Genomic DNA, 14,276 nt, shown 5'->3' with positions numbered 1-14,276 from the left:
CCGCCTTCGTCATGATGGGGTTGGACTGTAGAAAAAGAAAGGAGGGGCCGTGGTTTTAATATAGAAAACTCCTTGTTTGGTGGTTTTTTTTTTTCATTGTTGCCTATTATGCGTTACGAAATAAACGAATTACAGGCTTGTTTAAAAACGCCGATTTTTTTTTTTTAGTGGGTGAATTGCACAACATGACCCATTTGTTGGTCAGGGGAACATACCATTGGGGGGGTTTTGGCGACGCAACCCAGCAGCAGCAGCAGATCTTCATCGCCACGTCGCGCTGACAGCAGCAAGACAGAGAAGATTAATAGCCCGAAGCTGAGGAGCACGCTCATAGAGTTGCCACTGCTATTGAAGTATATGGCATTATTCGTGCTCTTCGGACTCCTCATCCTCAGTCCACGAACTTCTGCGTCTTGCAGTGACGCGAGGTCGAGCAGAGAAGACGCCGAGCGCTTTCGGGTTGAACAAGCTGCGCCGTTCAGACCCAAACGACCCCCACATATCATCTTCATACTGACAGATGACCAGGGTTTCAATGACATCGGATATCACAACAGACACATCCGCAGCCCGACGCTGGATAAGCTGGCTTCACAGGGAGTGCGCCTGGAGAACTACTATGTCCAGCCGCTGTGCACCCCGTCCCGCAGCCAGCTCATCACAGGCAGGTCATTCACCTCTTTGCCTTCGCACGATAGCTATGCAGAGTGTCAAAAGTTGATCAAAAGTAGCTATCCACAAGCTGAGATAAATGCTCATATACAGATGGTGTGTATACGTACAAACGCAATCATGACACAGCAATGCAATTAAACAGCATGAGATAAAATAAAACAAAAAATTAACATAACTGATAGCAAAAACTATTTAAAAAAAAAAACAGTTTTTGATATCAAATCTGAGCTGTCACGTAGGGAGTATATATATATTTGATCTGGAAGATATAGGTCAATTGATTCATGACCCTATTTAAAACAAGCGGTCAGCATAGCTCAACCAAAAATGAAAATTTGCTTAAAGTTCACTCCCCCTCAGGCCATCCAAGATGTAGATGAGTTTGTTTCTTCAACATAGTTAGAGAAATGTAGCATTCCATCACTTTCTCACCAGTGGATCCTCTGCAGTGAATGGGTGCCGTCAGAATGAGAGTCCAAACAGCTGATCACATTATTCAAAAGTAATCCAATCCATCAGTTAACATCTCGTGAAGCCAAAAGCTGAAATTAATCCATTAAGGTGTTTTAACTTTAAACCATTGCTTCAGGCTAAAATATGAGTCCATAATCTATAATAACACATCCTCTAGTCTAATGAAAAAGGCCTTGTTGTCCTCTCAGATCAAAATCCATGATGTGTGCATAGTTCTCTCCTGATTCAGACCAGATGACTTTTTCACTGGAGAAACCAATATTATGGATAGAGGATTCATATTTTTGGATGAACTATTCATTTAAGACATTTTTATGGAAAATGCTAACTTTTCAGTGAGAAAACAAGGACCTTTAACTTGGTTGAGACTGAAAAAAAGATTGCTGTAAACATGCAACTCTAACTTCACAAAAGCAAAAATTGTCTAAACACTGTTGCACCCAAAATTTGAACCTCAGCACATACACTACGTTTGTAGTGCTAATTACTGTAGTCAAGCACCTTTATTAACTGAGCTTCAGATTAGTGTCACATATCCGATGTTGCGTGAAGTCTTGTGCATGTATGTGTTTTGATTGGACATTTGCTGTAGTTTTTTTTAAAGCTCTATGTTCCTGGAAAAGCTTTAGTCCTTTGCTGTTTTCCAAGACATCAGGAATTGATTTCCATCGGAATTGTGACAAATAAAGGGGAATAGGTCAAAAATGGATGTTAATGTAACAATTATTGTATTTGATAACAATAATATTCTCTGATCAATTGTGCAATATAAGGGACCGTTCACACAGAGCACGATTTTTCATTACAATGCGTATTACACCATAGTTTTTCTCTGTAAACACACACTAGATGGATGTGTATGACTGTTGCACTTGCATCTTGAGTCTTTCGTAGCATCTCACATGTGAGCGCCATATTTTTAAGACACCGTCTCAAGTTAAAAGAATTTCAACTTTTACATGCAGGACCGCTTATCAATGTCAGTTCCAAAAAGTGGACCAATCAGAAGACCCCTAAGAAGGGGTCAAGTGTTGCAAGCTTTTGTTCACAGTAAAAAGGTGCATGGCAGCTGTTTTATTTTACAGCAACATGGCGAAGGAGGCATTCTGCGCTATTCCTGAGTGCTGCATCTCTCATTTTTAGTTGCAAAGTGTGTGAATGGCCCCTTAGGTTCTTAGGATGTTTATACAGAAAGTATTGAGTCAGTTTTGAGTTCATAACAGGTGTAAGCAAGACCTTATTGTTTCAATTCATTATTTTTTTGTCCTCTGTGTCTAAGCACTGGGAATTTATTTATGATTTCTTTAGATATCAAATTCACACTGGCCTCCAGCACTCCATCATCAGACCACGTCAACCCAGCTGCCTCCCTCTGGATGTGGTCACACTCCCTCAACGCTTACAGGAAGTCGGTTACTCCACTCACATGGTGGGGAAGTGGCATTTGGGCTTCTATCGGAAAGACTGTTTGCCCACACGTCGGGGATTTCAGAGCTACTTCGGCTCGTTGACCGGCAGCGTAGACTATTATACATATGGCTCATGTGACGGCAAGTCATTGTGTGGCTTTGACCTCCACGAAGGTGAGTCCGTGGCATGGGGGAAAGCGGGGAAGTACTCAACTCACCTCTACACCCAAAGAGTGCGCAAAATCTTAGCAACACACGACTCAACCAGTCAGCCTCTTTTTATCTTCCTTTCCCTTCAGGCGGTGCATACACCTTTAAAGCCACCCAAAGAGTACATCTATCCGTACCGCCGCATGGGCAACGTCCCCCGCAGGAAATACGCAGCCATGGTTTCTATCGTTGACGAGGCTGTCCGAAACATAACTTACGCGCTGCGAAAGTATGGCTTCTACCGTAATAGCATCGTCATCTTCTCCACTGACAACGGAGCCCAGCCATTAACAGGGGGAAGTAACTGGCCCCTACGAGGGTGTAAGGGGACATATTGGGAAGGTGGCATTAGAGGGGTGGGTTTCGTGCACAGTCCCTTGATACGCCATCGAAGAAGGGTCAGCAGAGCCCTTATACACATCACTGACTGGTATCCAACTCTAGTTGGACTTGCTGGGGGCAATGTGTCGCACCATCAGGGCTTAGACGGGTTTGATGTTTGGCCTACCATTAGTGAAGGAAAGGAATCCCCACGAATGGAAATTCTGCACAACATCGACCCTCTTCATCGGCGGAGTCAGGGCTCGTTGAAGGACGGCTATGGATTGTGGGACACCACCGTGCAAGCATCCATTAGAGTGGGCGACTGGAAGCTTTTGACGGGTGACCCTGGCCATGGGGATTGGGTGCCGCCCCAGGTCCTTACAAACTTCCCCAGCAGCTGGTGGCACCTGGAGCGACAGATTGAAATAAAAAGAAAATCAGTTTGGCTCTTCAATGTTACAGGCGACCCTTGTGAACGGCATGACCTTGCAGCGCACAGGCCTGACGTCGTCAAGGAACTGCTAGCACGGCTAGTGTTTTACAATCGCACTGCAATACCTGTTCGCTACCCGCCAGATGATGCCCGCGCTAACCCCAGTTTGAATGGCGGTGCATGGAGACCTTGGGTTAACGACGACGAAAAGCAGGAAAACTGGGATGGAATTTATTACAAGAGAGGGAAGAATCGCAAAAGAAAGAAATGTAGGCTCTGCAAAGTACAATCGTTCTTCAAGAAGCTTAATTTAAAGATTATGACAAAACAAATATAAGATTCTACTGCTGTTGGACACCACTTACAATTACAAACTTCATTTCTGACCATGTTTAAGACCTGGAAAGGAATATTACACCCAGGCCATCCAAGATCTACATGACTTTTTTCTCAGGTGAAGACAAATTAAGGTTTTAGAGGAAAACATGCTCACCAAAGACTATTTTCGACAGTCCAAAATCCATCTTTACACAGATTAAAAGTAATCCAAATGTGCACGGCTGATAAATAAGGGTTGGTAAATATGTTATAAACTTTTTAACTACAAGTGCTTACATTGGTCAAGTTTGGTTTAGTTCCCGACCTCTTGTCTGCAGATGTCTTTATCTCACAAAAGATACAGTTCAACGAATCATTTACTTGGTTACCTTTCTTTTAACTCTTTCCCCACCATCAACCAGTTATCTCGTCTTTTAAAAGACAACACTTCCCCGCCAAAAACAAGTTTTACAGCTTTCCGTGTTTTCACTGTTATACACTGGGGGGCGCTATTATACATCTTCTGAACGAGTACAAAACCTCCCGAACAAGAACACACATGAAGAGGACGGAGAAACAAGCGATCTCTTATGTAAACAGATGCACATCAGTAATAGACAGCATATAAATGAAAACTGCATAATGTTACAGAGTAAAATGATGATCCAGGAAGTGGTATATGTCTGTGCAAGCTTTGGAGGAGATGATGGAAGCGATTAACTGGATTTATACTTTGATAATCATACTGACTATTATCCTGATGTATTTTTTGATAGAAATGTGATTTCCTCACCCTTTTGCTCAAAAATATGCATTTTTATGAAACCTACCTATTCAAGTGTTGATTAAAAAAAAGAATGCTTTAAGCTAGATTTAAACTGTTTTTTATGTATTGCATATTAAAATATTCATACAGCAAAATAGTGAAAATCATCAAAAATGCTCGCGGTGGATGGCAACTTTTTAAAAAAAGTGCTAGCGGGGAAAGAATTGAAACTATTAATTAAAATTATTAACAATGGTTTGAGCACCTGCAGACCTCTTATGTTTCAACTGTTTTTGCATCCTATCAGACTGTAATGTAAAATTCATATGGCTTGCTGCTGAGCACCAGGAGACCACGAGGACGTCATTACATTTCAACTCTATATTACAAGTACATGCTGTTTGTTCAGGCTCATTGGATATTTCTTAACAGATGCCCTGTAGCACTGGTATTGGTGGATGGATGATACGTCTTCTTGGGGTCAGGTCAAATACCATTTAAGGACCTAATGGTGGAACTGTATGACCTTTCAAAGCTCTCCACAAACCAACCTCTGCCCACAAATGCATTCTGTGGAAGCATGAGACAAATCAGGGACCAGCAACCAACCTCTCTTTGTTGAATGGAGAAATGTGCTAATAAGCTCCTCTTTATTTTCATCAAATGATTGGTGATGGACAATAGACAGAAATGATTTTCCGATTCTTTCACAGTTACAGTTTCAAATTCAGTGGTGATGGAAAAAAATATGTGCAGTTGTGTTTTATATACATATATAATTAAATATATGATTTTGAAATACGCCTCATGTTTTTGCACAGAAATATGGAGGATATTTGAGTGGATTTATCTGATGGCTTCATTGGGTATTCAGTGCTTTGAGATATCTAGATAGTAGTACTGCCCCCTTGTGAAAAAGACAAAACAATTTTCAAACCTTTAATTAGAAGTGTTGGGGTAAAGCATTACACATAACGTAATCAGATTACTTTTTTCTAGTAACTAGTAAAGTAACATGTTACTTTTTAATTTACAAGAAAATATCTGAGTTACTTTTTTTTTAAAAAAGTAACACCCGTAACTTTGTTTTCCTATTTATTGACTGGTGGGTCTCCTGTCCCCATATTGGGAGAAATCAGAAGTACAGAGGCGTTGTGTGCACTGTGTGAATATGATGTAGTTCTAGACTAAATGTGAATGTGCAATAATTCATCCCACTCACAAAAAAATGGGTTTTGTATTCATCAAAATGAATTAAAACAGTGTAATGCAAACTGATGCAAAGCTGCAATTATTGTTATTATAAAATAATTATAATAATTATCTAATCCCATTTTATTAGCTAGTGTCTTTGCTGCTGATCTTTGATCCAGTTCAACCATACTAATAAGCGAGAATGACTTTAGATAAACTAATCAATGTTTTTTTTTTTTATTTCTGAAGAATGTTGAATCTTCTTCTCCTGTGTTCTGCTGTACAGACGTCAGTTTACTTTTCCTTCAGCCTGAGGTTTATTCATGACACTTTTTGGTGTGAAAGGGCTTCTATATTTGCTATGAATAGAACTTCTTATATTAAAAACAATCAAGTCCTGCTCATATTTAAAAAGTAATGCAAAAGTAATGTAATGCATTACTTTCCATAAAAAATAAACAGAATTAGTTACTTTTTTAGGGAGTAATGCAATATTGTAATGCATTACTTTTAATTGTTATTACACTTTAAATGAACAAAATGCAATGTTTTCAGACCCTTAACTGCATGCTGTTTACAATTAAATGAAAATGTATTATACTTGACATATTAAAGGCAGTTAGAGGAACTAGAGTGCTTTTTGACCCACTTAAGTAAGAGTTCAGTACAGAAATTCATAATGACTTCTCTTCTAAATATGTCCTAAAGTACTAAATAATACTTTAATGTCATTTCTGTTACAACTTAAAAATGAGGGGTCACAGTTTCTGGTCCCCATTCACTTCTATAATATATATATATATATATATATATATATATATATATATATATATATATATACACACATTCCTTTTTTTCAGTACTATGGAAGTCTTACCAACATTCATCCATTTGTGTGAGTGAGTGTGTATGTTATCCTATCCTGAATACACATTTATTTATTTATCAGGAATGTAAAAATTCTGAAAATGTTCTGTGAGGGGTGTGTGTGTGTGTGTGTAAATAGGATTATGGAAACTATAGAGTTGTATATATTATGCACACAAATACGAACTAAATACAAATCAGTGGAGTCTGTTTATTTCTTTTTTATTTTTATTTTTATTTTTTGCATTTTTTGCATGTTTGCATTTATTTTGCGTTTATTTATGTTGCTGTTAATTTACTTATTATTATGCATTTATTAAAATATTTTTATGCATTTATTCAGTACAGTTTTTACCTGACTACCCAAAATAAATAATAAACCGGAAATAAATTGATAAATCAACCTAATAGTATACCAAATTTAACCATTAGAAACAGAATTTAGCTGTAGGTGTGATTTCGTGGTTGTCCTGCAGGTGACTGCATGAGACTGTCTGAGCACTGAATCAAAAATCAAAAAAAAAAAAAAAAAACATTTTTCTTAAGGTCTAAGACCTGCTTTTAGGAAATACGGTCCTGCTTATTATTAAGCTGAAATTAATTTGAAGCCATCTCCTTAATGTATTAGCACATCTAAAGTAAGGTAAAACATTACATTTGAAAAATCATTTCACTTGTTGCTACGTGATTTATTTTAGCTAGGCTATTTGTTTTGTTGTAAGTTATACAGTTGTTATGTACTACTGTATGTACTACTGTAGCCTATTTGTTATCTGCTAGCTACTAAATAAAGCAAGTCCAATATATATAGGCATTTGGTTTTTAAAAGCTTTTATCTATTTGTCAATTAAATATATTGCTCCTGGGTAAGGAGAGACAAATTCAGAAGTTTTGTTAAATGAACGAAGGAGAAAGTTTAGTGTCTCGTAAATACATGTGTAAATTAAATAATACATGAACTTCAGCACTGTGTAAACGACGACACCTTTGCTTTCTACTCGCGTTATCAATCATCAGCGTTACCCTTGCTCTGTTTAGGTCGTTTTAAGCGAGACTTGTGCTTCCACAGCTGTAAAAAATACACATTTTACACTGTACAAAAAATAAATAATAATTACATAATTTTAATCAACTATTGAATGTCATATTTGTTAATAGATTTTTATTCATATTAATACGCTTGATTTGTAATTCATATGAACCATCACATCAGAGCTGTCCGTCGAAGACAATATTCTCTGAAGCTTTATTTTTTATTTTATTTTTTCAAACACAAGGAAGTCACACTTGGGTGTGAAATGTAACCCCACACATCTAAATCCTCTCAGATCGCTTTGAAACCTTGTTCTCCTTCCGAACCGACCCAAACCCGTTTGCATTATCCTGTTTCCTCGAGGTCTGAGAAACTGTTTATTTACTGCTGTGCCTAATGGACTGTAAAGTGTTTGCACGGTTTTCAGATGGAGACATTAACATAAATGGCATGTCTATCTTAGAGCTGGTAATGCATGAGTCAAATATGGACAAACTAATATCTCTCCGCAAAGAGAAATGACTGAATCCTGAAGAACAGCTTGATGAAGAGCGTGATACATCGTGTGTATATTAAGTAACTCATCTTAAGATATAGATCAATAAAGGTTAAACACAATAAAAATATGTAAACCACTCAAAATGTAATAAAGTGTCTTCCATGTTGTTATCTTATCAATAGGCCACCGTTTTCAAGCCGAACAGTGGAATAAAAGCTACTATACGATTATAAAATTATTAGCACACAAACACACACTTATTTGTCTTTAAAACATGAACTCAAACAATCATATTATTGATCAGCAGCATATTATTACTTATACAATTTAAAATATCAGCTTCACGACGTCACAGCTATTTCAACACGGTTCACATCAATTCGATATAAAATAATTAAATAAATAAAATAAAAAAGTTGTATATAATCAATGTACGTTTAAATCATGCATACTCCGTAATCTGTAATTATTATTTTACGACCACGATCTATCTACGCATTGTAGACATTGCTCTTTGTTTTGAACCAACTGATAATCGAATGTCGTGTGTTATATAAACTAATATAAAATTATTTCGATTGCAAGAATCATGTTCTGGAAAAATTTAGGCTAAAAATTGGTCGTTTTGTTTGCCATCATAAGATAAAAAATACAGTGACACTGAACCTGCGTTGTATTACGCCACGGTTATTACAGTTCATGTCATTAAATCATAAAATAGTTTACAAATGCATTTGGGCTATTTTTATATGTAAAATGATGAAAGCAACAAATGGCAAAATGTAAGGCCACATAACAACGTATGTTCTTGATTATTATTTTCTCCTGCAATGTTTCCAATAAAAAATACAAATGCAAAAATAGCACTGAACTAATCAAAATAAATGTATTACAACTCATGAAAACAAAAATAAGAATAATTGAACATGAAATAAAATCTAAACAATCTTGCTGACATTTTTAAACAATATCATTTTAAAAACAGCCGAATTTACCTTAAACATAGATATACATAATTCAGTGTTAAATAATACACACACACAGGACACAACTCTGTATAATGACATGGGTATGACACAGGTATTACAAGGAGAGGGTGACTTATGAGGATCTAACCCATGTCCCCATTTTTCAAAACGCCTATAAATATGCACAAAGTTTCCTGTGAGGGTTAGGGTTAGGTGTAGGGTTGGTGTAGGGCCATGGGATATACAGTTTGCACAGTATAAAAACCATTACACCTATGGGATGAACACACTTTTCACAAAAAACAAACAAACGTGTGTGTGTCTGTGTGTCCGACAGTAATAAACTAAATCATATTTTATTTTTAAAAACGTTTATTATCGCCTACTGTAGATTTGCACCTGTTGTCTTTTCAAAATTTCATTGCATTTTTGCATTTGCACGTGGGACTGCACTAATTTCATAGGTTGCCTAAACATTCTGAATGGCATTCAATCGAGGGCCGCTGTGAACTGGAACATCACCAAGACAAGGTTTCGATACCGTGGGAGGGTGATTATCATGATCATAAAAGTGACGTCAACGACGCAACCTTTAGCAGCCACCGAGTCTGAGGGTTCAGAGAACCTGGCCAGGTAGAGGAACCGACAGGTTGGTTATAGGGAAACCTGGGTCTAAGGAGCCAAGATCAACTGTGTGGGTGCATATTATGCACTGGAGTCACCAGGCGGGAAAATGTACGTCAGTTATCTCTTGGAGAAGGACACCAGTATGTACCCGAATTCCGTAAGACACTCAAGCCTAAACCTGAACCCTCAGAATTTTGTCCCCACACCTCCTCAGTATCCAGACTTCACAGGATACCATCACGTCCCTGGAATTCCCAGCGACCCTCACCACAGCCAGACAGGAGCCTGGAATCCCGCGTACCCTCCGCCGCGAGAGGAATGGCCACCTTACGGCCCGGGAACAGGAGCTTCGACCTCGAGCACTGGTCAGCTGGGCTTCAGTCCTCCAGAGTTTTCATCTGTTCAAGCGACCGGCCTTCTCCCATCCTCCATAAACACATCAGTCGGTCAGCTGTCGCCCAACTCTCAGAGACGGAACCCCTACGACTGGATGCGTCGGAGCGCGCCGCCGCCAAACTCAGGTGCCTTACTATAAACCTCTATAGACGTAAAAAAAAAATAATAATAATAATAATAATAAAAAGTTATTATATTTTGAAAAATATAATCTAATAATTATTATAGAGAGTAAAAACTATCATAATCGCAAAAAGAAAAAAGAAAGAAAGAAAAAGGCCTGTGTTGTAGGTATATGTCACGGGAAAACTACTGCTAATCCCGGTCTCGCGATAGTTTGGAAGAAAACTCTTCTGTTTCACGCGTTTGTCATGCTAATATAGTGATTTGAGTGAGTTTCTTTGCTTTGATGTAACTCTTTGTTCTTTTTTGCCTGGATGCCGTGAAGTTTTTGGATACAGGGATGCGCATGTGCAATTAACATTTAATAGCTAGTAAAACAGCAGAAAGTGAAAAAATATAGAAAATAAAAAAAGGAGAAATAATTTTAAAAATTAATTATTCATAGGATCTTTTTGTTTGTTGTTTGTTTTTGTTTATAAAAACAACACAATGTGTAACAGAATGAAAGCTTGCCCATGCAGCTCACAGGATTTGGAAGAAATGTCAGCAAATTAAAATTTAAATTATGAAATTGTAAAATTTCATAATTAAAAATTATGTTTACATGTACAGTTGGGCCTTATATTTACACCCACCAAAATATTTTAATTGGTGCAATAACTGTAAAAAAAAATAAATAAAAAAATAATAATAAAAACTTTGATGTTTGGTATTGTTAATAAGGTATTTTATCCCAGCTCAGGAGCCTTTATTATTATATTAAGACTGGAACATGAAGAAACAATTAACTGTGAGTTCTTCCTCATATGAATGCCATACCATGACATAATATGCAAGTTGGAAAAATTGTTGCAAATTTAGTTGAGCTTTAGCTTTATAGGCCTAATACATATGAAAAATACATATGCAATTAAATTAGAATCTTGATGCAATTCCTCAAGACTTTAATTTTAATTACCACACATTAAAATACAACTCAGTTCCCAGACTTTCTCATTGAAAAAAGTCTGGAGCCAAGCCTAAAATTATGTCTTATTAGCTCATTATTATTTTACTCAGATGCATTTTATATAATACGATCCAATGCCTGGCTTTTTAAATGGAGGACTGTGAGAGTTGCTTTTCTGGGTTAATGATACCAAGAGATTACGGGCTGAAGATGCTGTGGTGGAGAAGCCTAATTATCTGGAGTTCCTCCCTCTGTGGCGGTTGCCCTAGACAGACGCTGTCCTAACTGTGCCGCTCATGTTTTAATATTTAACTTGTGGCCACTTAAGTCCCCTCTTGCCGCTGACAGGGTAAACCGAGTTTGAAATATGGAGACACGATTCCAAAGACTTTCATAACATGGACATCTTGGTATTTAATATATGTGTGCTTTTGACGATTGGCTTGATTAAGGGAGCAAACACATAGTTACTTTTTAATAGAAAAGATAAACACATAATGACATTAACAAAAAAAAAATGACTCTTTGTTTATATCACATTATCATTAATCATAGTCAGTTTGATTTGTTTAGCAGTTCTCAAAATACATGTTGTTAGCTTTCAAAAAAAAAAAAAAAAAAAAAAAAAAAAAAAATATATATATATATATATATATATATATATATATATATATATATATATATATATATATATATATATATATATATATATATAATTTCAGTGGACTCAGTGAGTAAAAAAAAACGAAAAAATTAAAATAGCATTTAAAGGGACCAGTTTTACATTGAATATGCCAAGCAATTTGTTGCTAAATAATAAAGTACAATAAATTATTCTTGTGTCATGTGATGAAATACCCATCTACACATGAAAAGGAAAGGGTTCTCAAAAGGACTGATTTACAATTATTTGTTTAAAATTGACTCGACTCTTAATTAATCTTTTTTTTTTTTTTTTGTTATGCCGTTTGTCTTTTAGGGGGGAAAACCAGAACAAAAGACAAATATCGGGTAGTGTACACGGATCATCAGCGACTGGAGCTGGAGAAAGAGTTTCATTACAGCCGTTACATCACAATAAGAAGAAAGGCAGAACTGGCGACAGCACTCAGTCTGTCAGAGAGACAGGTCAGCTGCTCGAATACAGTTTCTTAGAAAACATATTCTTCATCTTTACTCTAAAGCTTCCAAAAGGGTTTGCAGTGAAGCCACAAAACAATTCCCCCAAAAACATTTCAGTCAACAGTTGTTAAAAAGAACCGTTTTTTCTCTTAATGTGAAGAGCATTTGAACAGTTTTCCAGTATAAAGAACATGATGTTGAATGGAAAGGTTCCGTGGATGTTAAAGCTCCTTCATGCACTCTTAAAAACAAAGGTTCTTTTTTGGAATTTATGGTTTCATGAAGAACCTTTTTAATGTAGAATCGGTTGTTCATGCTGTAAAAAGGTTCTTTATTGGCATCTTTGGTTCCACGAAGAGCCTTTAACATCTTTGAGACACTAGGGGTTCCAAAAGATGTTTTGGGTTCCCTAAAGAACCTTTTTCCATTATGATCCTTTATAAAATCGTCTGAGGAATGGAAAGTCTCCATGGATGTGAAACACAGAACCACAGATGTAAATAAATGAGGTTTTATTTTTAAGAATGTGAACTTTCATTCCACAAATAATGGAAAAATGGTTCTTTTAAGAACTGTTCACCAAGATTCGTTCGGGAACCAAAAATGGTTCTTATATGGCATCGCTGTGAAATGCCCCCCCCCCCCCCCCCAGGAATCTTTAAAGCTGATTGCGATCAGTGGGGTGTAATGCAGTGTAGATTAAATATACAACTTTTACCTTAATGAATGTAAATGAAAATGTTTTTCAGTATGACTTATATAGCGTGCTGTTGACAGGTGAAGATCTGGTTCCAGAACCGGCGTGCTAAAGAGAGGAAAGTCAATAAAAAGAAAATGCAACAGCCGCAGCCGGCATCCACGACCACACCGACCCCCCCTGGATCAGTTCTGCCTGGGAATGTTTCAATGGTGACCAGCAGCAGCGGTGGCCTGGTGTCACCATCCATGCCAATGACTATCAAAGAAGAGTACTGAACTTCATACAGAGCCCTCTCACACTTTTACACACAGGGTACTTTCAAATCAACTCATCAATGAAAACACACCATGAATGGAGCAACCGTGACAAAAGACTGAAATCGAAAGTAGTCCATTGAAAAGTAATGCAGCAACATTCTGAAATGGATGAGAGAAACGTTGTGTAATATTCCTCTGGTCGTGTCGGTTTCTTTATCCTAATACTTTATTACTTTATTATGTTTTGAGATTGTAAAAGTGAATTCAAATAACAGTGTACTTCTTAAGTGATTTGTATGAATAAAATAAATGTTTTCATCGTGGCAAATCGATTCATTTCAGACTTACCATGGAGAAACCATCCATTTTCATATCTGTTCAAATGTGTCTTCCCTCAGATATCAGAAACAGCGGTTTGTGTCCAGCATTGATTTGTCAGCTTTATTGAAGGTGTTTCCATTTTCACCCGGAGTGCTCCTGCTTTGTGTAAAGCATTGAGGAGAATGTCAGATGGGTTTTATGGAAATGGAGAAGCGCAGGAGAACAAGGCTAGCGTGTGAGTGAATAAACAGCACTAGAACAGGAGCTGGTGCTGTTTGCACAGTGTAACGGCATCGCTGGATAAGAGACGAGTGCACGCTGAGAAACTGTGAGCTGTTTCATTATCAAGCACACTCTGGACTCTCTTATCATCGGTGGGACAGAGAAGCTCAGCTTGACGGGCAGCACATATCTCCTCAATACAGCGCCGCTGCAACAGGACCTGTTTTATGACCACGTTAACAAAGCCAGGGTGTGGCGTCCAAAGGCCGAGCAAACAACATGCATCTGCCTGCGAACTTGATGCTAGCGTCCATATGTCCATCTTCATCTTTAGGTTAGAGAAGATACTGTGATCAGTCTGTAGCTCATCATGGCCATGCTTCAGAAAT

General features: G+C 37.4%; 2 protein-coding genes across 2 annotated transcripts; both read left to right on the top strand.

Moving 5' to 3' along the window:
- Nucleotides 1-86: 86 nt before the first annotated feature.
- On the top strand, nt 87-5,882 carry arsib (arylsulfatase family, member Ib). The gene is made up of 2 exons (XM_026234247.1): nt 87-668; nt 2,458-5,882. The coding sequence occupies exons 1-2, from the start codon at nt 358-360 to the stop codon at nt 3,860-3,862; spliced, it is 1,716 nt and encodes a 571-aa protein (XP_026090032.1). The 5' UTR covers nt 87-357; the 3' UTR covers nt 3,863-5,882.
- Nucleotides 5,883-9,747: 3,865 nt separating this feature from the next.
- LOC113063852 (homeobox protein CDX-1-like) lies at nt 9,748-13,580 on the top strand. Its single transcript, XM_026234246.1, has 3 exons — nt 9,748-10,318; nt 12,245-12,393; nt 13,165-13,580. The coding sequence occupies exons 1-3, from the start codon at nt 9,904-9,906 to the stop codon at nt 13,360-13,362; spliced, it is 762 nt and encodes a 253-aa protein (XP_026090031.1). The 5' UTR covers nt 9,748-9,903; the 3' UTR covers nt 13,363-13,580.
- The last annotated feature ends 696 nt before the right edge of the window (nt 13,581-14,276 follow it).

Source organism: Carassius auratus, chromosome 46 (assembly GCF_003368295.1).
Source record: "Carassius auratus strain Wakin chromosome 46, ASM336829v1, whole genome shotgun sequence".
NCBI lineage: Eukaryota > Metazoa > Chordata > Actinopteri > Cypriniformes > Cyprinidae > Carassius > Carassius auratus.
Note: the sequence above shows the minus strand (reverse complement) of the source record. Positions and strands in the feature narration are given on the sequence as shown.

Excerpts from the sequence above, each read along its gene's own strand:
- arsib (XM_026234247.1), top strand. The coding sequence starts at position 358 with ATGGCATTATTCGTGCTCTTCGGACTCCTCATCCTCAGTCCACGAACT. Across the intron at positions 669-2,457 it reads AGCCAGCTCATCACAGGCAG|ATATCAAATTCACACTGGCC; the intron begins GTCATTCACCTC and ends TGATTTCTTTAG.
- LOC113063852 (XM_026234246.1), top strand. The coding sequence starts at position 9,904 with ATGTACGTCAGTTATCTCTTGGAGAAGGACACCAGTATGTACCCGAAT. Across the intron at positions 10,319-12,244 it reads CGCGCCGCCGCCAAACTCAG|GGGGGAAAACCAGAACAAAA; the intron begins GTGCCTTACTAT and ends TTTGTCTTTTAG. Across the intron at positions 12,394-13,164 it reads TCAGTCTGTCAGAGAGACAG|GTGAAGATCTGGTTCCAGAA; the intron begins GTCAGCTGCTCG and ends TGCTGTTGACAG.